Genomic DNA, 27121 nt, shown 5'->3' with positions numbered 1-27121 from the left:
CACGAACCAATCACACGCAGGTTTGATTATATTAAACTCCTAATTGCTCCACCTTTGGCTGTTAGGAGTGTAATGGTGTTTGTGTTTTCCATTCTCTCCAATGTGCACCTTGCTTATTTTGCATGCTGGGATATTCTCCAGTCCTCTAGGTCTACTCTAGACCCTAAAGGGGGTTAAGAAATTAGATGGATAATCAGCACACTCTACTGGCCACTGCATGAATACCTAATGTGTATGATACTGTGTATAAATCATAGACTGTATATGTAAAGGTATAAATGCAATTGATGACTTAAATGATAGAAAATATTTAATTTCCTGCTCTCCCAAAATTGGCTTTAAACCCATCTATTCTGAGCGAAGTTATTCTGGTATGTGTCACATTAGACTTTGCATCAGTAAATTATTGTTTTGCTTATAACCAGTTATCCTTCAGCATACCTCTGTCTTTGTCTTTCATATTACGTGTCCATTTCTCTATTTCTCCTTCAACATTCTTTTTGTAATAGTCAAAATCCCCTAATTGTAGCCTTAATGTTACCCCACACCATTAGAAGTATAGCACCAGTAGTCTAAAAGTCATCATGGCCATCGCTCCCAGCTATGAAACATACAAACCGAGATATTGTTTGCGCCATGAAGTTCCAGGAAATAATTTATTTGCATTGGTATCAGTGTTTATGATCAGCTCTGCCATGCCTTCCTGAAGCAAAGACCATAAGGCTAGGCAAAACAGAGCAGATCATCATTCAACTCTGTGAGTGAGGAGAGAACACACCACAGGTAAAGGCAAACCTTTGATCATTATTTTCTACCTTCATGATTATGTTATACATCATGCACAAGATGATAGAATCGTGAGTGCTGTGACATTTTGTATTCCTATTTTTTTCTTAAATGTTGCTTTATTTTTATTCATAACGTTTCTGATCTCATTCTACTGTTGAACTTATTTAATTTAATTATGTTTTCCAACATAGAATGGTTGTGAGAGGGGTAACCCTATACCTTTTGCTTGGTTATCTCATCAAAGGTAAGGAGCCACTTCTTAATATATAATATATATATATTATATTCCTATTTATCATAAATGTATATGTCTGTTTAGCTCTACACCCAAAACATATCATTTTATTTATTTTTTATTTTAGCAGGTGCTACCTCCACCTGTGCTAATAATGTGTGTCTGAGATGTAACACCACAGCAACAGGGGCAGGTAAAAATGAAGTATTAATAACCTCTTACTATTTATAGACTACAGAGAGGCAAACAATTGTGAGTTGAGATGCAAAGATAAATGTTCTTAATCCTATGCTTTCCGCTTCTGTTTTCCTTATAGACCCTTGTGAACTCTGCAATGCAACACACTGCATCAGTGGTGAGTGCTATCTTTCTTTTTAAATGTTTTTCATTTTTAAGTTTCATTATTCTTCTTATATGGTGTATGTATGCATGTTTCATTGAGTTGAATAAGTAAGTGTGGGTCTATCTATATTTTAAAAACATTATTTTTGAATAAAATGTGAATGTGACTGTATTCATTTCCATGTTTACTATTCTCTCTATTATCAGATGTTCCATCAAACTGCACAACAGGTAACCTCTTACCAAACACATTAAGTGACAATCATCTGATTACCTTACACTATCACAGTTGTGTTATTCCCCTCAAATATTAACCCTGCCCATCAGGCTTTCAGGTTTCTATCAGCAGCAATGATTCCAAACTTGTGGAGGGCGACGACCTCATTCTAACATGTGTCCATAACCTTCCCGATGTGAATCATACATTTGGGTGGAAGATGAATGGAGTCACAATTCAGGACCAGAACGAAAGTGAGCTGCATGACAAAAAGGTGTTGTCAAACAAAGCAGGCACGTACATCTGCTACGTGGAGAACTTGTGTGGCAATTATCAGTCTCTGCCACATGTTGTCGCTGTAGAGAGTAAGTAGACATCTCCCTGTTTATATCACACAGTCACAGATTACATAGATTTAAGCCTATAACTATTTTGCATTGTACAATTTCTGAATTTGAAATTACAGATCTTAAAGATTTAACTAAAATATGAATAGTTATAAAAAACATATTTTTTATTTTAGCAGGTGCTACCTCCACCTGTGCTAATAATGTGTGTCTGAGATGTAACACCACAGCAACAGGGGCAGGTAAACATGAAGTATTAATAACCTCTTACTATTTATAGACTACAGAGAGGCAAACAATTGTGAGTTGAGATGCAAAGATAAATGTTCTTAATCCTATGCTTTCCGCTTCTGTTTTTCTTATAGACCCTTGTGAACTCTGCAATGCAACACACTGCATCAGTGGTGAGTGCTATCTTTCTTTTAAAATGTTTTTCATTTTTAAGTTTCATTATTCTTCTTTTTGGTGTATTTATGCATGTTTCATTGAGTTGAATAAGTAAGTGTGGGTCTATTTATATTTTAAAAACATTATTTTTGAATAAAATGTGAATGTGACTGTATTCATTTCCATGTTTACTATTCTCTCTATTATCAGATGTTCCATCAAACTGCACAACAGGTAACCGTGACAATCATCTGATTACCTTAGACTTTCACAGTTGTGTTATTCCCCTCAAATATTAACCCTGCCCATCAGGCTTTCAGGTTTCTATCAGCAGCAATGATTCCAAACTTGTGGAGGGCGACGACCTCATTCTAACATGTGTCCATAACCTTCCCGATGTGAATCATACATTTGGGTGGAAGATGAATGGAGTCACAATTCAGGACCAGAACGAAAGTGAGCTGCATGACAAAAAGGTGTTGTCAAACAAAGCAGGCACGTACATCTGCTACGTGGAGAACTTGTGTGGCAATTATCAGTCTCTGCCACATGTTGTCGCTGTAGAGAGTAAGTAGACATCTCCCTGTTTATATCACACAGTCACAGATTACATAGATTTAAGCCTATAACTATTTTGCATTGTACAATTTCTGAATTTGAAATTACAGATCTTAAAGATTTAACTAAAATATGAATAGTTATAAATACACCTCAATGACTGTTGATAGCATGTTTCTTTTCCTGCCTTTTATGAAATGTTTCCTCATCCAGACAATTCGCTGTTGTTACTGGTGGTTTGTGGTGTTTCCGCTCTGGTCCTGGTCTTGGTTATGGGGCTGGTTATGAAGTTCAAGCTGAAAAGAGACAACGGTAAGAGCTCATTTGAGGTTAGCTATGGCATCATACAGGAGTTTTAAAGCATCTCTTTTTTATTTATTCAATTAACTAGATTGTTTTTATTAAAAAAAAGAGTGATGATAGATATAATGCAGCACTATGTTAACTAAAGTGTAGGAGTATTATATGTATTTATATTGCACTTATTTTGCTTCTTGCAAAGGCATTTATGAGAAGACTGTTATCCCACATTTCTGTCCATAAAATATAAGGCTTCAGTCGGCAGTTTAGCTTAGCATAGCATAAATGCTGGAAAGAGCTAAACAACTAAGCTGCCTCGAAATCTAACACATTCAACCAATCGTCATCTAAGTACTTCCAATCAACACATTATATCTGTTAAATCTGTACACAAATTCAAGATCAACAAAATTGCAGTTTTACAGGGGTTTTTGCCAGGAGAAGTTGTCGGGCAGCCATTGTGGACGTTACCACCCCTTGCCACTAAATGGTCTGCACTGGAAATCGCTGAAGTTTTTATTTATTGTGTACAGTATTTTACTGTTCACAATTAAACTAACAAGTTAATGAGTTAGCTCAAGTGGTGCTCAGAGGTGGACTTTTTCTATTCTTAATGCTAAGCTAAGCTAACCGGCTGTCGACTCAAGCAACATTTGTACAGTTAAGAAATGTATGTGGTATTGCTGTTTCATCTAACTCGGCAAAAATGCAAATCGATGTACTTCCAAAACTGTCTGTAATTTTTTCATATGACTCAATTTTGAACTACAGATTTTAATTGTATTATTGTAAAGTATAAAGTATGACACCTTTGAACTCTCTCTGCAGCTAAACACAGAGAGAGGATGAGGCAGAAGGCCACCGTGGAGCAGAGGGCCGCTCCTTTCACACCAAGAGAATCCTAAACGACAACCAGTCTATTAACCTTAGATCTAGAGCAGCCATATTGTTTCATCATTTGTTGTTGTTGTATTTGATGCATGAATAAAACCCATTTAATCTCTGTCTTTAAGGCTAAGTGTCCGTGATCAGCTGACGTTACAGGGTTTATGAATAGCCATTTCAAGACCAGGGTGGATGATGTTCAACACAGCACTCATGTAAACCCCGCCCTCTGACCGGAGAGCCTGTTTGGTTGTGGAAAAGCATCTAGAAATGTTTTAATCTTGATACAGGACAGGCTCTCTCAAACTAATCCTGTTGAATGCTCTACTTACAGGAATACACACTTTAGATGACACACACACAGCAGTTTAATAGTGGCTGGCATGTAATGGATATATGGGATGTTAATGCTATCCTCTCCCAAGAGATGGGTGATGTGGGATTTTAGGGTTGATTTACAAACACTGAAATAGTAAGTAAGTGGCCTGGTTAAACTACATGACATACTGTAATCCTTAATAAGTGTATGCCTTAAACTCCATGCTGTCAGTCCATGCTCTTAGGGTCAGTATTTTTCTGCATAAAAGGCAAGTTTTCCCCATCAGCCATATGGCAACTTGTTCAAACATGTTTCTATTTTCTACACATAACATCCGTGTGAGTATGTCAGAACTGTTTATAGCATTTCCTCCTATAGCAGGTGGCTAAGGGATAATCCAGGTAAAGCCAGTGCAAAGTGGAGATGGAGGGATGGACAAAGATGGGGGGGGTGGCCTTTGCATGGGTGACTAGGGCTAATTCTGGCCTCCTAATCCCAGTAACATCCACCCTCCCCCTCTTCCTCCTCGCTAACTCCAAGGCGGCAGAGAGGAGCTATTGACGCCCAGGTAGACATTTCTATCTCATACACACATAGCCCTTTACCTACTCAAGTTTAGAGAGAAGAGCGAGGGAAAAGATAGAGGCTGTTGGTACCTTTTCTAGATAGCTAACCTGGGTGACTGGAAAGCTAACACACCTGTGAGAGCTTCACTGGAGATGTAGCTGCAGCCCTCCAGTCTAGTAACAGGAAACTCGCCACCATGGGAGAAGCTCAAAGGGTAAGAGACCTGACTAGTAATATTTAGTATTTGTTGACTAGGAACTAACTACAAGTGGCTATCAAAGTAATTATACAAAGTTTCCAAATGTGTGAAACAATTACTTGATTTGGCAGAATATAGTAGCTGTTGTGATGCAGCTCTGCTATGATGGTTGGATTATCTAAACTGCTCATTTTGTCAGATAGTGTTGATAAAATGGTAATAGATCCAAATGTCACCTCTAATACCTTTTTGTGTACAACTCATCACACATACATTGTAGTATCTATCACATTGAATGAAGTGTTTAATGCTATAGGGTCTCCTTTGTCAGCTGTGTGGCAGATTGCGCAACCTTGCTTCAGACTAATCACATTAAAAAGAACACAATTTTGTGAATGAGGCTCTAATCAAGACCAGTGCTTTTTCTAAATAAAGCAACAGATTAATGCTTACAGGAATAGAGGCTATATATTTGGAAGAGAGGGAGGTGCTGGTTTGTGGGTGGAGCAAATTGGGCGCGCATGTGTATAGTCAACAGTGCTGTACGTAAGAGGTGCTTTGACCTCAAATCAGAAAGAGGTTAGTAGGATCGGTTTTCAGGTGTAAAGTCTTTCTGAAAACTGACTTTTTATTAGGTATTAGGTTGGATGTTTCAGAGTACTGCAAGGAAATAATGCAACCTTGAAAAATTAAACTATATTTTTCTCCTAGTAATATTCTGGTGTTCCAAGAAGATAATATTGAAATAGCTGACCCCATATGCTTTTGTATCCTAAACCAAAACATAATAAAAGGTTAATCAAATGACATGTCATTGAGACTTTCCCAGAAGAAAAGGATAATAATAATAATAATAATAATAATAATAATAATAATAATAATAGCTTTGATTTGTATAGCGCCTTTCAAGGGACCCAAGGTCGCTTTACAAGTAGTAGGGCAAAAAAACAAAACATAACAAAACAAAAGTCAAACAGACAAAACAACAGATCGATTAGGGGCCGAAAGCCTTGGCAAACAGATGGGACTTGAGGGCCCTTTTAAAGGCGTCAAGTGTGGGGATGTTGCGAATCTCCGCAGGGAGAGCGTTCCAGAGGGTGGGGGCTGCCATACTGAAGGCTCTGTCCCCGAAGGTTCGCAGTTTGGTGCGAGGGGTGGTGAGCAGGCCAGAGTCTGAGGACCGCAGGTTCCGGGGTGGGGCATGTGGGTGAAGGATGTCCGATAGGTACTGGGGGGCAAGGGCATGGAGGGACTTGTAGGTAAGGAGGAGGACTTTGTAGGTGATGCGGGACTTGACCGGCAACCAGTGGAGGTGGATGAGGGTAGGAGTGATGTGTTGCCACGGCTTTGTGTGTGTGAGGACCCTAGCAGCACAGTTTTGGACATACTGGAGCCTGTCCAGGGTTTTGTTGGGAACCCCGAACAGGACACCATTGCAGTAGTCCAAGCGGGTGGTGACAAACGCATGCACCAGGGTTTCGGCAACCGACTCCGAGAGTGACGGTCGGAGTCTGGCAATGTTCCTTAGGTGGTAAAAGGCCGATTTGGTCACAGACTTGACGTGGGAATGGAAGGAAAGGGTGGAGTCAAGGATGACACCCAGGTTGCGGGCTTCAAGAGATGGGGAGATGGAGCAGCCGTCAACCTCAAGGACGAAGTCACCAACCTTCTGGAGCAGGGCCTTGGGTGCCACAACCATGAGCTCTGTTTTATTGCTGTTCAGCTTAAGATAGTTGGAAGACATCCATGTTTTGATGTCATGCAGGCAGTTGATGAGAGACTGAGGGGGGAGCTGGGAGGATGGAGTGGTGCTGAGATACAATTATATGAGATACAGGATACTCAACAAATACTGAAATATGCTGAGTGAACGTTGAAATAAGTTTATGGTCGCCTCTATTCTCCCACCACCACCCCTCCTCCGCCACCTGCAGGGCTTACTCTCTGTCATTGAGAAACTGAAGGGATCCACAGAGCAGGAAGTCAGGATAGTGCTTCTGGGTTTGGACAACGCCGGCAAGACCACCCTGCTGAAGAGCCTCGCCTCTGAGGATGTGAGCACCATCACACCAACACAGGTGAGGGGAATGTATATGTTATGAAACTCACACACACACACATCAAAACCTTAGGGAAAGTCACTTCTCGCAGTGTGTTTTGTGTCCTTTTTTTAAATTAATTTGTCTCACCATGAACAACTGAGCGGCTTAAAAACATCATCACCAGATGTTGATGATGTCGCGTATTTCAAATATAACGGGAGCATTTGCCAGGAAAAATATCCTCAAAATGTCTTTAACCAACAAGTTATCACTCTTTAAATATCAATTTGTCTGCTCTCACTGAATCCTTTTCCTGAATCTCTGATACAATGATGGGTTTCCTGTGTGAATGAAAGTTTCTTCAAATGTTTTTTTGTATTTTCATGGCACTGTTAGAGAGCATTATAAAAGGCAGGGGGATTGTATTTAATATTGTGAGACCAGCTGGAGCAGTGCACGCTGTCGCTCAAAGTAATGGGATTCGGATGACCTTTGCATTCTGACACACTGTGAAATAAATGATTGGGCTAACAGTACACACATTAAAACATTCAACAAGCAACAGGATGATTTGAGGATCATCCTGTTAAGTCTTATATAGGGAATAACCTTTCGGCAGGAAACTACCTCCCTGATTTACATGCTCTCAACACATTTTCAGGGAAGATCCTTTCGTTTTAGTAAAAACCTTCTTGTCACCCTCTTGTGATGTGATTGTCTAACATCTAATCACATGATCTAATACCCTTCCATTACTCTCACAAGTCAAGACATGGATCAGATGTACGTGTGTGAAGGCTCATAAGACAGAGAGCATGCAGTCCTGCATGACAAGTCACCACAAAGCCAAACCACACTTAACCAAAACACATACACGGCACTTGATCCTTCCAGTCTTATCTTTAGATTTGCTCCTCCGCTGACCCTTAGGATAAAGTTGTTATACAATCTCGTCAATTTAAATAAAAGGAACGTTGTTATGAAAAACAGCTTTGGATTAACACAGTGACCAGAGCACCTGTTGCTCTCCTGCTGAAGCGTAACAAGGTTACAATACAGAGTGATTAAACAGTGATTCATTTAGTACACACATCTGTGCTAGAGTACACTGCCACTCAATGAATTGCTTCATAACCATTTGCAAGGCTTTCCAGGTGCTGCGTACTGTAACTGTGTTAAATTGAAGGCAGTGATGTACAGTACAGTGACTCCAGTTTTGTGTTTCACTTCAGGGCTTCAACATAAAGAGTGTTGCCTCTCATGGCATGAAACTCAATGTTTGGGACATTGGAGGACAAAGGAAGATCAGGCCTTTTTGGAAAAAGTACCTGGAAAACACAGACCTGTTGGTGAGTGAATAAACGTTTTTAATCAGTTCAACATTTTCCCATGGGAGACATTTCCTTTATACGCTATATCCTGTATTTGCAACCCCAAAGACGATTCTAGTCCTCATGGCGTTTAAACAGGGCTTTACTAAAAATACAACACAAAAGAATATGAAGCAAAACAAATCCATGACATCCATGAAAGGTATCACATCATACATGCATAAATTAAGCACTAAAGTTGTATATTGTTGAAGTAAATTGTAAATTGTACATTAATGTTGTGGAACATTTTTGAATAGATGGCAAGGGTATCTTCTGTTCTCGATTAACACTGTCTGTTTGGCTGCTGTAGTGCAGCATCTATACTAGAAGTTCAGGCCAAAAGGAAACTGTCCTTTCATTCATTGTCTATGTTTACTTGTCAGTTAATATAATCCTAACATATTTGTACTTTCAGATTTATGTAATTGACAGTGCAGACAAGAAGCGGTTTGAAGAGACGGGACTGGTGAGCTTGATGTCATTTATACATGCATATACAGTGGGGCAAAAAAGTATTTAGTCAGCCACCAATTGTGCAAGTTCTCCCACTTAAAAAGATGAGCGAGGCCTGTAATTTTCATCCTAGGTATACCTCAACTATGAGAGACAAAAATGAGAAAGAAAATCACATTGTCTGATTTTTAAAGAATTTATTTGCAAATTATGGTGGAAAATAAGTATTTGGTCTTCACAAAGTTTTCACACACTGTTGCTGGTATTTTGGCCCATTCCTCCATGCAGATCTCCTCTAGAGCAGTGATGTTTTGGGCCTGTCGCTGGGCAACACAGACTTTCAACTCCCTCCAAAGATTTTCTATGGGGTTGAGATCTGGATACTGGCTAGGCCACTCCAGGACCTTGAAATGCTTCTTACGAAGCCACTCCTTCGTTGCCCGGGCGGTGTGTTTGGGATCATTGTCATGCTGAAAGACCCAGCCACGTTTCATCTTCAATGCCCTTGCTGATGGAAGGAGGTTGTCACTCAAAATCTCACGATACATGGCCCCATTCATTATTTCCTTTACACGGATCAGTCGTCCTGGTCCCTTTGCAGAAAAACAGCCCCAAAGCATGATGTTTCCACCCCCATGTTTCACAGTAGGTATGCTGTTCTTTGGATGCAACTCAGCATTCTTTCTCCTCCAAACACGTCTAGTTGAGTTCTTACCAAAAAGTTCTATTTTGGTTTCATCTGACCATATGACATTCTCCCAATCCTCTTCTGGATCATCTAAATGCTCTCTAGCAAACTTCAGACGGGCCTGGACATGTACTGGCTTAAGCAGGGGGACACGTCTGGCACTGCAGGATTTGAGTCCCTGGCGGCGTAGTGTGTTACTGATGGTAGCCTTTGTTCCTTTGGTCCCAGCTCTCTGCAGGTCATTGACTCGGTCCCCCCTCGGTCTTCCATTTTCTAATAATTGCTCCCACAGTTGATTTCTTCACACCAAGCTGCTTACCTATTGCAGATTCAGTCTTCCCAGCCTGGTGCAGGTCTACAATTTTGTTTCTGGTGTCTTTTGACAGCTCTTTGGTCTTGGCCATAGTGGAGTTTGGAGTGTGACTGTTTGAGGTTGTGGACAGGTGTCTTTTATACTGATAACGAGTTCAAACAGGTGCCATTAATACAGTTAACAAGTGGAGGACAGAGGAGGCTCTTAAAGAAGAAGTTACAGGTCTGTGAGAGCCAGACATCTTGTTTGTTTGTAGGTGACCAAATACTTATTTTACCGAGGAATTTACCAATTCATTCATTACAAATCCTACAATGTGATTTCCTGGATTCTTTCCCCCCATTCTGTCTCTCATAGTTGAAGTGTACCTAGGATGAAAATTACAGGCCTCTCATCTTTTTAAGTGGGAGAACTTGCACAATTGGTGGCTGACTAAATACTTTGTTGCCCCACTGTACATTCTGAATCATAACTAGGTTACCGAAAGTTTATTATATTATAATAGATATTTAATGAGGTATGCTGTCACTAAACCGATTAAGCATCAGTGGGCTTATTTACAAATAGTGAAATAGGATGAAAATAATGATTAATAACTTCTAGATATATACGCATACAAGAATTACAGCTGTACAACATAATGTTAATTAGATATGTAAGTCATTGTTATGTTTTAAAAAATAAAGTCAATTGTATGTGAATGTGCAGGAGTTGTCTGAGCTAATTGATGAGGAGAACCTAAAAGGTGTACCAGTCCTCATCTTTGCCAATAAGCAGGATCTGGCCACATCCTCACCGGCCAGCGAGGTCGCAGAGGGCCTCAACCTGCACACGTACCGGGACCGGGAGTGGCAGATTCAGGCGTGCTCAGCTGTGTCTGGGGAGGGAGTTCAGGTCAGTCTTTATTGATTTATGTTCAGATGGATCCGAATGAACCATATAAAAGACTCTAGTCTAGACCCTACAAACTATGTATTTTATTTGCTTAATTACATGGTTTTGAGGCTTTATATCTTCAAATTAAGAAACTGATTTGCATGGTTTCATTTTATTTCCTCGACAGGATGGCATGAACTGGATTTGCAACAACATTGTGAATAAGAAGAAGTGAACCAACCTCATCAAACAGAGAAACAGCATCACATAAGGGATTAAAAAGATGACATCACTTCTTTCAATACCACCACACCCCACATATGGCAGGTCCTTCTCCCCTCACAGATTGAATGATATTTTGTTTTTACAATTTGTGTCATTTTTATGAATGTTTTGCAAATGTAGCTAATTTTAAAAACATATGATAGCTGCAATATGTTAATTGGGCACTTATTAGTAATTGTTCTGTCCAAAAAATGTATGTTGTTGCCCCCCCTTTCCCGAGGATCCTTGTCTGGTGAGTCTTTGTGCTTTCTGAAACACCAAGAAAACCAATCTGAGTGTGTAGCCATGTAGAACTGTTGGGGTTTGTCAGTTACATAGAAGTGAAGTGTGAGTGTAAAGTATGTGTTTGGAGATTTTTGACAATAAAAAAATTAGTCATTTCTGCTATTTTCTTTTGCAATGTAGCAATCAAATGCACCATCAATGGTCAAATAATTGTTTTAAAAACTGTCAGGGAAATGACAGAAAACATGCAAATGGGCTGTAAATGTCAACACATCCCTGAGTGACAAGAGGAACAATAACAAGCTGTTATACTCCTGCTCAGCTGTCAACTTGCTCTTTCACACCGCCATGACGAGCACTTACAATGTACAGTGAGAGAGAGACTAATTGAAAAGCAAGAGCAGGAGAGAGGAGTGTTCACAATTATACACTTGTATGGCAGAACAAGATATCAAATCTTCAAGGCACAGCAGAGCAAACAGTGCAGGAAATTACACGCAGAGAGGCTGAGTAATTAGCATCAGAGATTTTTCTCGAAGTGTTTGTTTTGTATGTTCATTCTGGAAAGGTTACGAATGCATGCAGTGCTTCTTGCAGAAATGGTAGAGCTGTATGGGAAGTTGGCCATATGACACACATCTGATGTCCAGCTGTGAGCACTTGGCTTGTTCTTGCAGCAGGAATACAAATGAGGAATTTGCCTTGGTGTACACGGTGCATACATAAACACAGCTAAAGAAGGTAAAAAGTAAGAAAAACAACCAAAAAATGTAATAAAAACAATTGAAGCTATTATACATTAAGATATAGAAAATTATTTACATGGAATCTGGATATACGAAAAAACGATGTGCAGTATACTATTGCAAAGTACTTAGAATAATACAATAAAATAAAAATATGTGCAGTATTGTTAAGGGAAATTAATGAGAGGAAGCTAAATGTGCACATTTGAGGGTTGTGCAGAACTGGCAATACTTAAATGAAATAAATAAAAACAAGAAATTGTTTGCATAGAGTGCATTCATGTAATGCATATGTCTAGAGTGGCTGAAGTCATGTGACAGTGGGGGTCCTGGGCCTTGTTAATATTCCTGATGGACTGTAGCCTCCTGCCAGAGGGGAGCGGGTCAAACAGTTTGTGTCCAGGGTGGGAGGGGTCAACATTGGTCAGATACCCCCACACACTTGACGGCCCCCACAGCCCTGTGGTCCTCTCACTTATTTGTCCTTTATAATGACCTTGGTGTTTAGTCCTCTGTTCAGCCATTTTGTCTGTACTCTGCAGTTGGATGTAATGGATCTTTTATATTGTCTGAAGCTTTAATCAACCATCTGAAAGCACTGAGAAATCACATCAGCTCCCCAACATGACATTATGCTAATGTCTATTTTTTCTTTCTTTTGTCTGGTATTTATGAGTGGTTTTGAAAAAAACAAAAACAGCTGAAGAAAAATATCAAGCTATCTCCATGGCAACTATAATTTGGTGCAAGTCCTAAAACCTTTTTTAGTCATCAACTCCTGGTGAGCGAGCACAGCAGGGGTGCGGGACCAATTACAACGTGAACTAAAGGATCATTCTGGCAGTTTGAAAGGGACCAGAAGGAACAGGAGCTGAGATCAGTCTGTTGTTCAGGGCTGCTTCTCTCACCAAGAGGGGGCAGTATGAGAGAGCCGGATGATCTGCAGCGCTGATGAGGAGGCTTCGCCCTTGACAAATTAGTGATAGACACACTTTAATTTCATTGATTTTGTTCGGAAAAGCTCATCTCGGATCAAGAAGATCCTGCACAGTCACAGAAATATGTATCTCATAAATGAGTTGTCCCCTAAGCTAGACTTTATGTGTACATATTGTAACTTTAGTTCTGTACATGTTTCAAACCAATTACTCATCTGTCGTCTGTTAATTCCTCCTAATATCTCCATTTGTACACGTTCCTCATATTATGTGATATGATGTCACTTCCAAGCAAGTGGCCCTTATGCAGGTGTTGCCATGGCAACCCTCCCTGTTATTTGTGATCTGGCAGCCACTTCTCTTCTTTAGTCCAGCCCTCCCTCTCTTGTCCTCCATTTCTTTCATTTTCCCAAGCTCTGCTCATCAAAAGAAAACCTGCTCAGAGACTGGACCGCAACACATTCCAGGTACGAACAAAAAAACATCTCCGTGTTTGGCTGTCTGTAAAAAACGTAATCAACCTGGTGAATAGCAGCAGGTTAATTAAACATATTGGGAAGTTGTGTTGCTTAGATGACTAACTATTTTGTGTAACATGGCTTATTATTGTAGGGAGAATAGATACAATCAAAGTCATTATTTGTTATCCTTTTGTTCTCATCTGATGTTCTCCACAGGTTGATATATCATATTTGAATCCACACAAAATAATGACCCCTGTGTCCTATTAATATTAGTGTTACGTCTGTTATAATCCAAACTACAATATGTGTTTCTCCTTAAAGCTGCTTCACAGTATCTTCAAGCCACTAAGGATGTCCATCATGTCAGAAGTCGCCCACCTGCCCTCCATGACGCCCCCTGCACCCGGTTACAACTCCACCTCTGGCCTCCTGACCACCCCCACACTGCTCCCATGGGAGGAGGCGCACATGCAAGTGCACGCCATCCTTATTGTCATCATTTTTTGTTTTGTTTGCTTCCTACTCCTGCTCGTCTTTTGCGTACACTGCTCCATCAGTTCAATACCTAAAGACTCGCACGCAGCCAACGAATACAGCCAAGAGCGCGAGGACACCACCTACAAGTGCAGTTCTTCTGATAACCAATCAGCAGGGAACATTGTCTGATTGGTTCGCTGGACAGAATAATGGCCATTCGACTGTCTATCAATGTTTTTGTGTCAGCATCACACTGTGCTAGTAGCATGTATGTGCACTGTGAGGCAGAGAGTATTAACCCTCCATAAACCATGTGTGAAATTTGAAACATTGCTTGTACTCTCAAATTGAATTTCATATTGATTTGTCCGTGGGTTAGAGCCATGGTTGAAGAGGAACAGCATTTTATGACAAAAGATAATCAGCAAAAATGCGAGTATGATTAATTTTGAATCTCAAATACAAGTGCATTGGGTGCAGGTACAATATAAACATATCCATATCTCCATAGAGAAATGTGTTCAATAAAGAAAAGTGTAAAATAAATGTATAACCATGAGTCTGAATGCCAGTGCCTTTGAGTGACAAGACAAACAATAACAAAGGGATGCACACACGGCTCAGCTCACTTTATTTTCACCGAGCTGACAACATTTACATTGAGCTGTGGCTGTGTATTTGACGAGACTGATATAGAACAATGAATCTAGACGTTCGGGATGAAGAAGCGAAGAGGGACAGAGGAGAGGTATAAAGTGATGAAATGAGATCTCAAATGTACAATGTGCAGCCGAACAATAGATATTACTGAGCTTGTGTCCATCTGAACTGCGTGGCAGTGACCACTGTGAGGTAATTATTGGATAAGCAGCTGCTCACTTAAACTGATCTCGTGTGAAATGAACAATGATGTTGTGATTTATTTTTGTATTGTCAGAGCAAATTAAGCACTGTTGATTTCACTGTGCAACATAACACCACGCAAGGCCGCTAACATTTTCAAGCATTACAGACTAGGCCATATACAAACAAATTGTCATAAGACATTGACATTCAGAGAGTTGTAGAAACGTAACATTTAACTGAAGTACTGGTTAGAGCCTCAGCAAGCATGCGTTGGGTTCACGACATGGCGCACGTGGCACTCTTGGAGCAGGGGGAGTCACAGGAGCTGTCGGGGGACTCAATGATGGAGTCTCTGCCGTCGGACTCAGGGGAGTCCAGTTCAAGGTGAGCGTCCTGGAGGCCGTCCTGCAAAGCATTCTTATAGTGAGACTGGGGAAGGAACAGATTGTCTTATCGCACCAATAACAATGGCACTAATAGAGAAGATCAACCGAGTGAAGGGTATGGATTAGAAGAACATTAATAAGAAGTTATTGTTGAATCTATGAGTCTTTATAAATCTGCAGTATCAGGTCTAAAACCACCAGACTCAGGGACAGTTTCATCCCACAGGCCATAAGACTGTTAAACACCTGAACTTTTGAAAGAACATCCATAACAATCATCAGTTTGCAACTTACAAATTATTTATCTAATATATCATATTCCAATTACTTGAATATAGACTCTCCTTGCAATATGTCTATACTATTTTATTTGTGTTATTGTGTTGCACTGTCGGAGGAGCCTGTGACCTAAGATTTTCATTGATATCTAGACTGCAGCTATGTACACATGACAATAAAAGCCTTGAATCTTTAAATCCCACTCACCTTATGACCCGGTTCCACACGGTGCTCCTCCATGGACCCCAGAGAATGGCCTGTAATCTCCATCTTGATACAATGAGAGCGAATAGACTTCACATCATCGTTGTCCTGCCCTGCCACCAGCGTGGGACCCTGGGGATAAAGACAGAAGGAGACTCAGGGAATCAGAGAGGATGATAATGATGGTGGCAATGAAGCAAATGAGAGTGTTAACCATTCAAGGATGTCTTGGTTTAATCATTACCATTCCCTCCTCATCTCTTCTGGCCTCAGGGCCGGAGATGTTGGCATTGCTGATGGTCTGGGTCCCAAACTGAGGACACGCCGCCTGAGCGTTCCCGTCTTTGTCCCTCTTTCCTTTCAGCCAGTAGGTCTCAATTTCAACATTCCCCTAAAAATAGACAGAGAGTGATACACGTTAAGATTCAGGTTTGGACCTAAAGGGCACTGACTTACAAGCAAATATTCAAAGACACATTCTGGGAGGCATCATTTCTGTTATAGAGAGGAAGGAAATGGCATGTGGCAGATTTCCAATAATCAGAATTCCCTGATGAAAAATGAGTCGCTCTTGCTAACTCGAGATTGCACCTGTAATCAGCGGCCTCAGGAACCTTTAGGAGTCACTTTGCTTTATCACTGAACGTACGGCCTCAGAGTCAGACCCAGCGATAACATAGACTGACAATTCAACAAGCAAGCAGCTCTGAATACTAATTGTGTAGACTCCCCAGAGCCAAACATTGGGGGTTATTATTATTTCATATAGTTCTTAGACTCAGAAATGTTTACTATGTCTGACTGCTGATGCACAAACTATTCCGTTAACACAGCTTACAGTTTCAATGTTTAGATCGCTGCTGTGTGTTCTTCATATGTTCGACACCAAATCATATTATCACACGTTGTCATAGTGGATGCCGTAAGATCAATCAAATGTGGCGAGTGTAGTTTACAGTTTTGACTCCTGACCTTGATGGTTATGGTGCCCCTCCTTTCAAAAATAAAGTGACTTCCTTTCAGGTGCTCGTGGGTGGCGCTGCTGAGCTGAATGTGCATCTCCTGAGTGAGATAAAGGAAGACCAGGCAATTAAAACAAAATCACAGAAACTCTTGACTGTAGTCATCATAAGGCATCACTTCCCTACCTTTCCATTGCTCTCCATGGCAGATGCAGTGTGCACCGTGTCACCGTGGAGACCGTAACGTGGCATCTTGTGTCCCACCACACCCGCCACCACCATTCCTGAGTGGATCCCTGCAACCAGAACCACAAGCTTACAACACTCAAAGTCAAACACAGACACACAAACAGATCCACACTCGTCGTACGCACCAACACGAATCTGTATGTGGTTTCCGTTGGACGGGTCTTTCAGGTGATCTATGGAGCGCACCATGTCCAGGGCCATGTCACAGATGTTGTGAGCATGATACTTGGTCTTCTCCGGAGCCCCGGCCACAACCATGTATGCATCTCCAATAGTTTCAACCTAGATAAGTAAAGAACGGCAGCTTGTATCAGCAGCTCTAACATACAAAGTGTGATAAAACTCAAATCACGCACAAACCTTGAAGACGCGGTGCTTCTCGCTGAGCGTGTCAAACAGCGTGTACATGGTGTTCAGCATGGAGACAACTTGCATTGGTGTGATGTGGCTGCAAATGCGAGTGAATCCGACAACGTCGCTAAAGAGAATGGTAACATCTGGGAACACCTGGCAGAAAAGACATAAGAGAGTTGATGAGTGTGTTCAGTCAGCAAGTCGCTATGTACCAAGAAGGAAAACAGTTTTTACCCTTTGATGCAGGACTTAACTTTTAATCAAACAATCGAGCCAAAGTATTAGATATTTGGTGCATCTGGGTTCAAGATGATTTGAGAAGTATGATATTTACATGTTTCTCGTGCCTGTACAATGAGTATACATGTACAGCTTCAGCTTAGTTTAGCAGGACTAGAAACAGTGGGGAACATACTGTATGGCCCTGTCCAAAGATAACACAATCTGCCAAACAGCAGGATTTTGTTACCTTGGGACAAAGCCAAGCTATCTGTTCCCCCTGTTTACAGTGTTTCTTGCCTCCATACTTTCTGTAAAGCCATGAGAGCGGTATCAATCTCCTATTACATTGTTTCAAAGAAAGACTGTCTTGTTCTTGGTAGATTGTGGTGTTAAATCACAGGTGAACAGTGTATTTATTTACACAGAGTGGCATCATTTACATTCCTGACCTCACAAGTGTTCACAGCCGGCTCTCCTTTGCGCAGTCTTTTAGCCACTGGCTTGGGAATCATCCTGTACAGGAGGTCATCAGTCTTCTTCATTTCATAGTCCAACATCTTCATGCTCTCTTCCAGCTTACTTGACTTCTTTTGCTCCTGTGTCACAGTGGGGAGTAAGACAGAATAACACTTTTAGTTTGCATCTCATCTTTCTTTCATCTCAAGTCTGCGGGTGGTGACTGACTTGTGGCTGCCAGACTGAAAGAAGGGCTTCAGAACAACTTTGCATGATGCAGAGCGTCAAGTGAGATGATCACACGTATACAATGCAGATGCACGTCGGCAGAGTGAACCTGTATGAGAGCTCTCTTCAGCTCCTCTGACTGCTGCGTCCCCGCCAGCACCAGGTCTCTGCTGGAGTCGTGCATGCTCAGGTCATTGATGTACAGCCCCGTCTTAAACATAGCACTCAGACTTTCCATCCTACACACACAAACAGACAGTTAAAGGAAAAGGAAAGGCCAATTACAACATTGATGATGCTTATGATATGTGGTATTATAATACTGAACCTATATAGAAATAGCGGTATTGATTAAAAAACGTTGGGTCATTAAAATACAGTATTTGTAATGGATCTTATTTTTAGTTTAAGTATACATTATTAATTCATGTGATGTGGCATTTTACATTTTGCTAATGTTGTCAATACATGCATAAGGGCATGTGCTTGCAAAACAAAATGTTTACAGAAGAGGAGGGAGATGTTTTGGTAATGTACTCGCTGGAAAACACTCTTGGTTGCAAATGGGTTCCCATTAGGCTCACAAGAGCTGCACTGTCTGATTACAAGCTAATTAGCGGCTCATTTCATGCATGGTAAGTGCTGCAGAATGGCCCCCTGATTTGATTCACTGCCCAGGCTTTTATTTCCAGCCTCGTAATACAGTTAAGCTCTTGCTGCTTTTTAGAATGTTTGACTTTTCAACTGCGGCGTTTTAATAAAGATCTCTGTGTGTGTGTGTGTGTGTGTGTGTGTGTGTGTGTGTGTGTGTGTGTGTGTGTGTGTGTGTGTGTGTGTGTGTGTGTGTGTGTGTGTGTGTGTGTGTGTGTGTGTGTGTGTGTGTGTGTGTGTGTGTGTGTGTGTGTGTGTGTGTGTGTGTGTGTGTGTGTGTGTGTGTGTGTGTGTGTGTGCATGTGTGTGTGTGTGTGGGGGGGGGTGCTTACACAGGGGTTCCCAGGAAGATGATGGACTCCCACTCTGGCATGTATCTCATTTGTCCTTTCAGTTTTAGGCAGCGGCTCCCATCTCCCAAGCTCTCCATCGCATTAGCACTGTTAGCGTCTACAGGGGGCATGATGAAATGCCAACAAGACAAACATTTAGAGAGGTGTTTTGTTTAAATATCAGCAGTAGATAATAACGGCACTCTGGTAATGTCACCGTAATGTATTTGGCAGTAGATTTTTGTTCAATTTAGAATAGTTTAAAGTATTGCAGGAGATACAGTACACTTAATCACTTACTCAATAGAAAATGAGAAGATCAACACCTCTCTTTTATCTTTATGAAGCTGGAGCCGGCAGCTGTTCATAGGGCTTTGCTTCAAGCCCAGAGGGAGTCCTGTACATAACCCCCACCCCCCCTCCCCATGACCTCATACATTGTTCTCACTTTCACTATGGTTTTTGCAAGGCAAGTTTATTTATTTTTATTTGCAAAGAAGAATGATTTAATATGTTTATTATAAAGCTTTGGAGGGGCTGGTAAGCAGGGTTGTATTACCTTTGGACTCATTCCCAAGCTAATGCTAAGCTAAGCTAACCTGCTGCCTGGATCCAGCTGCATCTTGAAGGTACATGAGAGAAGTAGTGACCTTCCTATCAACTAAGAAGGAAGTTCACCAAGGACACAAGAATGTTTAAATGATCTTATAAAAGTGATGTTCTTTTGTATTCTTAATGTGTCTTTAATTGGTTTTATTTTGTCATAGTAAGCGCCTGTAGGTCCAGGTCTCACAGTGTTTTGTTAGATTACAAAAATGGTCATGACCTTTGTAATCCTCTTCAATTATGGAATGGAAAGCCATGAGCTCCACATCTACGTCAGCAGAGCGATTGGCATTTTCATAGTCAGAATCTTTGGAATAACAGGGAAAATTGTCAGATGCAGAAACATTAATATTCACACCCTCTACCCCTTGACAACTAGGGATGGGATCAGTTCCACTAAATCAATTTGAATTAACACATAAAACATTTCCATTTCTCTAACTACATGATCTACTTAACTCTGAACTTCGATACAGTAGACTTCAACGGAAATGTTGGTGTTCAAGCTCTCATACGAGAACAGACATCCACTTTACCCCATACCTGCTCTTCTTTGAATGAAACTGAAATTGAGCGTGTCTTTCATGTGTTTCATGGGTCTAACTCAGGGGTCGGCAACCCGCGGCCCTCGAGCCGCATGCGGCCCTTTAAGTCCTCTGCTCTGGCTCCCTTGAGTTTAGACAAAAATAAGAAGGAAATAAAATAAAAGTATTTGTAGGACTATTTATATTTTCTTGTATGGTTGAAAATGTTTCGTATCTTGTATTTTGAGGTGATACTGTGACACATAAATAAAAGACAAAAGGGTTTTAATTAGGTCAACTAAAATATGCGTCACATCCTGCTACGGTCCCGCGCGAGCGCCTTTTCTTGCAGGCGAATAACCTGACCCCCGGCTCGATGAGCAAACTATGGATAAATCAAAGAAAAGTACCGGAGGAACACAGGATTTAATTCTGCGTGGACAGAGTTAGAATTATACTTTGGCGGCCGTTAATATACCTGCGCGGCCCGCCCAAGTAGTCTATGTGTGGGAAACCCTGCTATCTTACCAGTTCTTATGCAACTCGCAAATCTCTCTCTCTCTCTTCTCTCATCTCTCTTTTTCTCTCTCTCTCTCTTTTCTATCTCTCTCTCTTTCAATGTTGGTGCGCCTTTTTTCAAATGATCCGGTGCTCTTTTTTGGCGGGGGGTGCGCATGCGCACCTGTTATGTGCAGCCCTGGTTATATGCTTTCACAGCAAACGATGCTGGTTTACCGGTATGTTTGATATGTAGAGAGAAGTTGTCAACGGTGGTGCAGCCTTTACGTATCGAGGAACAACAAGGGAGAGGAAGACAGCTGACGATCTTCAGTCATAATTCAATGGGGTATGTAATTTATTTCAGAAAACACTTTGTTATATTCCATGGAATGCTCTTAACGTCCCGATAGCAATGAATATATTAAATGCTTTGACAATAAATACATACAAAAATGTATCTCTGGAAGCCGTAGCGCTGTAAAAAGCACGACCAATCCTTTTAGCCAGCCCGGCTAAAATAACTGGAGCTGGTTTCTCCATTCTTACATACCCTACCTTTAACTCTTTTTAGGGTGCAGCTATATGTTTTATTTATTTCAAAGTGGGCACATTTTAATTATATATTTTTTCCTTCAAATGTGCAGAGGACTCCCCAAGTGCTGTGTTTAATTTATTTTAAAGTAGGCCTGTGTATTATTTTTAATTCTCCTTATAGGAGTTATTTATTTCTTATTAGAGGTTAACAGTTTTATATAATGTAATAAATAGCCTAATAAATGCAAAAACACTGTAGTTTTTGTCTGATATAACAATAAATACAACTTTATAAGCTATCAAGCTATGAAATATGTTTTGCGGCTCCAGACAAACTTTTTTTTTTTAAAAAGGAGCAAAATGGCTCTTTTGGTCAAAAAGGTTGCAGACCCCTGGTCTAACTCTTACTCTGGATTCGGTTATGAAGGTTCCTCTCTCTCTTCACAGGCTCCTTGGACATGATCTCAAAGAGGTTGTTGGGGTGGGAGATGATCTGTGTACAATATTATTAAGTCAATATTATCAGCACTCATCAACGTCCTGTATAACGCTGTGTGTGTTGTTTATTTGCAGATGGCTGCAGTTAAACAATGTAAAATGATGCTTCACCATGTTCCAGGTAAACTCCACCAGGGGGCGAGCCAGCAAGAAGGCATCAGTGATCTTCTTCCCATCCAGATCAGGGAAGACTGTGGACAGGCCTGAGCCAACATTATGCACCACCATGTCCTGAAGAAACCAGGAGATGCAGACAATTTTCATTTATTGTGTCATTGCATTTTGAGTTTAGGCATGTGATTTAAAAGGTTTACCTGTCTGAAGACGATGTTGAAGGGGAAAACCTCAAAGAAGAAGTCTGAGGCTATGGGCAAAATATCCTGCTCTTCCTCATCCTCCTTCATGATGTAGCGGTAGGCTGAGTTATCAAAGTTCAGTCTGTGCACATTCAGATTCATTTGTTTTTTAATTTGAATTGAAAGTTAAGTACAAACTGGGGAGGAGAGAGTATTCTGAAGTAAAAGTATCAACACAACACAGTGAAAATACTCTGCTACAAGCAATACATATAGCTTGAGCAAAAGTGCACACGTTTTATCAGTAAATAGTTACTCAAAAGTAAAAGTATTCATTCTGTAGGAAAATAATTATCGGCCCTCCGATGTAGTATTATATATTCATAATAAGATTGATAGTACTAATATATCAATTGTACTATAGTGGTTATCCCAGGTGTAGCTACTTTTAACTACTGAGTACAAACTTTAGGTTTCTGAGAAGTAACTAGTACCAGTATCGACCATTGAGCATAGCGTGTGTGTGTGTGTGTGTGTGTGTGTGTGTGTGTGTGTGTGTGTGTGCGCGTGTGTGTGTGTGTGTGTGTGTGTGTGTGTGTGTGTGTGTGTGTGTGTGTGTGTGTGTGTGTGTGTGTGTGTGTGTGTGTGTGTGTGTGTGTGTGTGTGTGTGTGTGTGTGTGTGTGTGTGTGTGTGTGTGTGTGTGTGTGTGTGTGTGTGTGTGTGTGTGTGTGTGTGTGTGTGTGTGTGTGTGTGTGTGTGTGTGTGTGTGTGTGTGTGTGTGGATGGGTATGTGCGTGTATGTTTGGCTGAATGTGTGCGTACCTCATAGTGACATGGGAGTAGTCTCCTAACATCTGCTCGGACAGCACCTCCACATGTATGTCGGTGTCGTAGAACTGTTTCCCCATCTGCCTCAGCTGACCCATGGCGTAGTGCAGATAACCTTTGCGCTTACTCCTGCCAGTCAGAGAAAGTCAATTAAAAATCAGTCCATAAAAAAAAATCAAACATCTTTCTTTCTGTTTGCCCTCGTCTCCTATTGTTATAACTGATGCTTGATAGTCTGTAGCCCCCCTCGCCCCCCTCCTCCCATCAGACCTGTAGTGGAGGGTGACTCCAGTGGCTGACTCCTCCTGGCAGAAGAAGGTTGGAGGCTGCACCTTGGGGTAGCTGAAGCGCAGATACTCGTGGAGATTATCAAGGCCATTGACAAAGTCACGTACATGACGGCCCAGTACCTGAACCAGACATAAGAGTGGCAGGTCATGTATAAGATAGTTGCCTCGCCTTTTTTATTATAGTACTTTTAAAGAGACCATTTTTCAAGGACAATGTCAGTTTACTCTTTATGGAGAGAATGACTCAGCGTGTATAAGCTGTTGTACAATGTTCTCTGGTCCTGTAGAACGTTACAAAGAAAATAACGCCCTGAGGATGCCATCAGAGTGTTTTGTCTTGCACTTAATGACAAACCATTTTCAATTTAGAATGAGCATTTTGGAGCTTGGCCAATAAATTGTCTAAAAGTCAGGATATTTAGCACTTTGCAGCTGTGATTTAGATTGTTTTCTGAGTGGACTGTGCATGCCTTACATATTCTTCAATAACTAGACAGAATTATATATTTGAAAGACTAAGCATATCTTTTAAAACAAACTTCTTCTGGCAAAATAGAAGTTTTAAGGATAAAGAGCTCAGTGGGTATTTAATAATTTCCTCACACATCTACCAAGAGACAACACATTTCTGATTTGTTTCACCTTGAGGATCCTGTCATAGCCATACTTCCCAACAAAGCCCAAGAAGTAGACACCCCAGGAGTTCATCAGCTCATTGTAGGGCGTGCCTGTCACTCCACTAGCTGCCATTGCAATACGGGGAATCACACTCTCACTATACACCTGAAAACACACATATAGACATTATCATATACAATATTTCATTTTGACATCAGATAAAACATCAGACAAAAGCAGGCAGAGTGACACAAACTGCAGACAGGTTGCAGACTGACAGCAAAGCGCTCCCACATATATTAATATTCAGTGCATACATACAGAGTTATACTATTCATTTCAGAAACTGTACCTGGTGGGTGACAAACGAGTGTAACCTGACATCTGCTTTTTCTCTGACCAGCTTCCACACATCATCTCCGTAGGACTCTTTGATGAAGTCGTGAAGACTCTCACACAGCAGCCCGTACATTATGTCTCTCTGGGTTGACTGAGAAATGTCAAGACGGCACACCGGCTGATTGACTTCCAACAGTACTCTGAAAGGCACCTGCGAGCGAATAAAAAAAGTTTAGAATGATTACTTTTCCAGTGCTGCAAGCTGAATTTTAATCCATTTTCCTTTAAGCGTGCAGCTTTGAAAAGCCAATTCACGGTAAGGTGCTGCTTTGGCTTTTCTCTTGCTCTCAACACTACCTGTGGAGTTTCAAACTTTTTCAGACTAGCTAGCCAGACAAGGTTTCATCTGAAGGCCAACAGTGCAAATGGTTTTAAAAGTGCCCTGATCACTCTAGACCTTGAATATGAATGGGTCTCTATTGTTCTTGTGTCAGCTGTCAGCAACTGGTGGCTGTGCTCTTGGGTGACACGAACACGCTGCAGGGCAACCTCTCAAACACAGATGACACTTGTTCATCTTGTTCATTCCTTCTTCAGAAACTTACTTTTTTAGTAATGTATTATCAATTAACAAGATAAGACAGATTTGAATAACATGGGAATGACTACTCACTGAGGTTTAGTGTGATGCAATGCAACACAAAAGCTGAACTGTTATACATTAAAAAGGAAGCTTCTAATCTACAGTGGTTTTGTTTTACAAAGAGGTCCCTCTTATTCTATAAGCAAACACTCTTAAATAAACTCTTTTTGGGCAGCAACAATTTAATGTTCCATTGTGTGTCTGCAGATGATGTTCTGTGACTCAGGATGACTCCACATGTTCTTTCTAAGGCCGGCAGGCTTCCCACTGGGTGGGGGTGGGGGTGTTGTGGAGCAGGGCAGGTGTTAAAGGGGAAAGGAAACACCAATTACAGTTATAATATTCCGGTAGTTTATTCATTTTACAATGGATATTGATCGTAATATTTATTGTATATGATATTACTCGCCAAAAGAAAATTAATTATCCGCCGGCCGGGTGGGGAATTCCGGGACCAGGCTGCCGCCATTAGGGGAGTCCCAAATGGTGACGTCACTGGCTGTGTTTTCGCTCCACCGAAAGTCAACACAACGTAGCAGATATGGCAGCGATGGAGGAATTTTGCAATGAGATCGACGTTTTGAACGATGAATTTGACTATTCGTCGGGAGATGACATTGATGTGGAAGCATCTACAGTTACCAGGCATCCCATGGCCTATGCTTATGAACCGATTCGGTCGAATAGAGTGGCATACGATCCGGAATAAAAAAATTAAAAAGACACAATGCTAACAGTGAGCCTCTGAATTAGCCCCGAGCGAAAATGCTAACCTATTACGGCACCGATAGCTCCCTTATTACTTATCCTAGCCGCACATCCAACACATCGTCTATGATCGCAAGGAGACACAGAATCTAACGGTGCCCACCTCAACACTGAAAGATACAAACTCGCGAGGTTATCCACAAAAACGTACATCAAAACAAGTGGCGCTAGGTACTAACATACGCCAGGCTAACGGCTTACCTTCCTCATTGTCTGGTCTAAACTGGTCTTCAATGGCATTACAACGATAAAAACGATGATGTAGTTAATCCATAGGTTAATATACAATGGGGCTGTGTCCCCTTTGAAATGTTCTGATAATCTATAAGCAATACAACTGCAATTCCGTTATCTGCTGTCCGCTCTGTGCTCCGTGCGCTCTGGGTCCTGCAATACCATCCATCAATAGCAATACTAGCCTTTTTAGGGCTGTTTTCGACAGATGAGCGTGTGTATGCCAGTTTAATTAGTTGAGCTATAGAACACCCCCAATTCTCTATTGTGCGTCATAATAATAGCTACCATTTACTTTGGACGCGATTGCGTTAATTAATAAGGTCACACTGTGTCAGTAAATACATGTGTGAGCTAGTAATCTGGTAGTGCTGCAATATTTACCTCTCTCTCGGCAGCTGAAGCAACTCGTTTGGTGGCTCAAACTTCACGTTTGTTGACACTGTCATTGTCTTGCGCGGCCGACGTGCTGGGACGGTCGGTGTTCCCGACTGCATACGTTGAGAAATCGAATATTGTGGGAACAGATCCTGGCTTCAAATCCAATGTTTTGTATTGAACCAGGCATCCAGACTGGACTTTGAGCAGCTTCTCATCCTTTAGTGGCAGCCTATGGAAATGTACTTCTTCCTTCTTTGTATAAAATCCATTTGTGCAGCCTGGGGCAATACAATAAACTCCTGACGACGACCGTTTTCTTGTAATGTAAACTACTGGTGCATTGCACGCCATGTTGTTTGTTATTGAGCTTTGGCCCAGGAAGCCGCACCCAATCAGTGACGTCACTGGAAAAGTCCCGGAGCAATGGAAGCGCCCATGGTCATTAGGCACGTATTTCAAAAAGTAAATTCGCGTATCTCGATCGTTTACATTGGAAATAGACTAGATAAATACATTTCCTAATGGTAATATTGTCGCATGGAAAGCAGTTTGAAAAGTGTTTCCATTTCCCTTTAAATCGATATCCAATCTCAACAGAGATAAGGAACATGTTTTTCCCCCTACAGGCTCCTGCTGAGCTCAATGAATCACTATATGGGGGAAAGCTACTCTATAAAGACTTACTTGAGTTCAAAAAGGCCAAATATAAAGTTAAAGGGCATCAATTCTAGTGCAACACAAAATGTGACTTAATACAGAATTCACAACTTCAGCTTGGTAGGCTGTTGGTAGGCCAAGGATTAAAGAAAACAACCATCCATTGCACTGCTGAATAACAGAGATGTGTAGAATGTCCAAAACTCACA

At 41.1% G+C, this 27121-nt stretch overlaps 2 protein-coding genes across 4 annotated transcripts; one reads left to right on the top strand and one right to left on the bottom strand.

Annotated features, from left to right (window-relative positions):
- The first annotated feature begins 5132 nt into the window (after positions 1-5132).
- Positions 5133-11164, top strand: arl3l1 (ADP ribosylation factor like GTPase 3, like 1). The gene is made up of 6 exons (XM_034093404.2): positions 5133-5160; positions 7080-7223; positions 8420-8536; positions 8976-9026; positions 10723-10908; positions 11078-11164. The coding sequence occupies exons 1-6, from the start codon at positions 5143-5145 to the stop codon at positions 11123-11125; spliced, it is 564 nt and encodes a 187-aa protein (XP_033949295.1). The 5' UTR covers positions 5133-5142; the 3' UTR covers positions 11126-11164.
- Positions 11165-15139: 3975 nt separating this feature from the next.
- Positions 15140-26827, bottom strand: LOC117453523 (soluble guanylate cyclase 88E-like). Of its 3 annotated transcripts, none has more exons than XM_034092346.2 (19): positions 26259-26827; positions 24243-24440; positions 23915-24055; positions 23253-23392; positions 22977-23111; positions 22172-22295; positions 21969-22088; positions 21768-21852; positions 20021-20107; positions 19195-19312; positions 18321-18450; positions 17977-18123; positions 17312-17458; positions 17077-17233; positions 16889-16998; positions 16713-16802; positions 15985-16131; positions 15744-15872; positions 15140-15276 (listed from the first exon to the last, which is right to left on the bottom strand). In XM_034092346.2, the coding sequence occupies exons 2-19, from the start codon at positions 24360-24362 to the stop codon at positions 15148-15150; spliced, it is 2256 nt and encodes a 751-aa protein (XP_033948237.1). In that variant the 5' UTR covers positions 24363-24440; positions 26259-26827; the 3' UTR covers positions 15140-15147. The 3 variants fall into 3 exon arrangements, with proteins under 3 accessions (XP_033948237.1, XP_033948238.1, XP_033948239.1); XM_034092347.2 differs by lacking the exon at positions 26259-26827 and adding an exon at positions 24587-24640; XM_034092348.2 differs by lacking the exons at positions 20021-20107; positions 26259-26827 and having other exon boundaries at positions 24243-24622.
- Between the last annotated feature and the right edge of the window lie 294 nt (positions 26828-27121).

Source organism: Pseudochaenichthys georgianus, chromosome 10 (genome assembly GCF_902827115.2).
Source record: "Pseudochaenichthys georgianus chromosome 10, fPseGeo1.2, whole genome shotgun sequence".
Taxonomy (NCBI): Eukaryota; Metazoa; Chordata; class Actinopteri; order Perciformes; family Channichthyidae; genus Pseudochaenichthys; species Pseudochaenichthys georgianus.
This window is presented reverse-complemented; position numbering and strand designations above follow the sequence as displayed.

Excerpts from the sequence above, each read along its gene's own strand:
- arl3l1 (XM_034093404.2), top strand. Across the intron at positions 9,027-10,722 it reads GGTTTGAAGAGACGGGACTG|GAGTTGTCTGAGCTAATTGA; the intron begins GTGAGCTTGATG and ends GTGAATGTGCAG. Across the intron at positions 10,909-11,077 it reads TGTCTGGGGAGGGAGTTCAG|GATGGCATGAACTGGATTTG; the intron begins GTCAGTCTTTAT and ends TTTCCTCGACAG.
- LOC117453523 (XM_034092346.2), bottom strand. The coding sequence starts at position 24,362 with ATGTACGGGCTGCTGTGTGAGAGTCTTCACGACTTCATCAAAGAGTCC. Across the intron at positions 18,451-19,194 it reads ATCTTCCTGGGAACCCCTGT|GATGGAAAGTCTGAGTGCTA; the intron begins GTAAGCACCCCC and ends TTGTGTGTGTAG. Across the intron at positions 18,124-18,320 it reads TGAAGAGAGCTCTCATACAG|GAGCAAAAGAAGTCAAGTAA; the intron begins GTTCACTCTGCC and ends ACTGTGACACAG.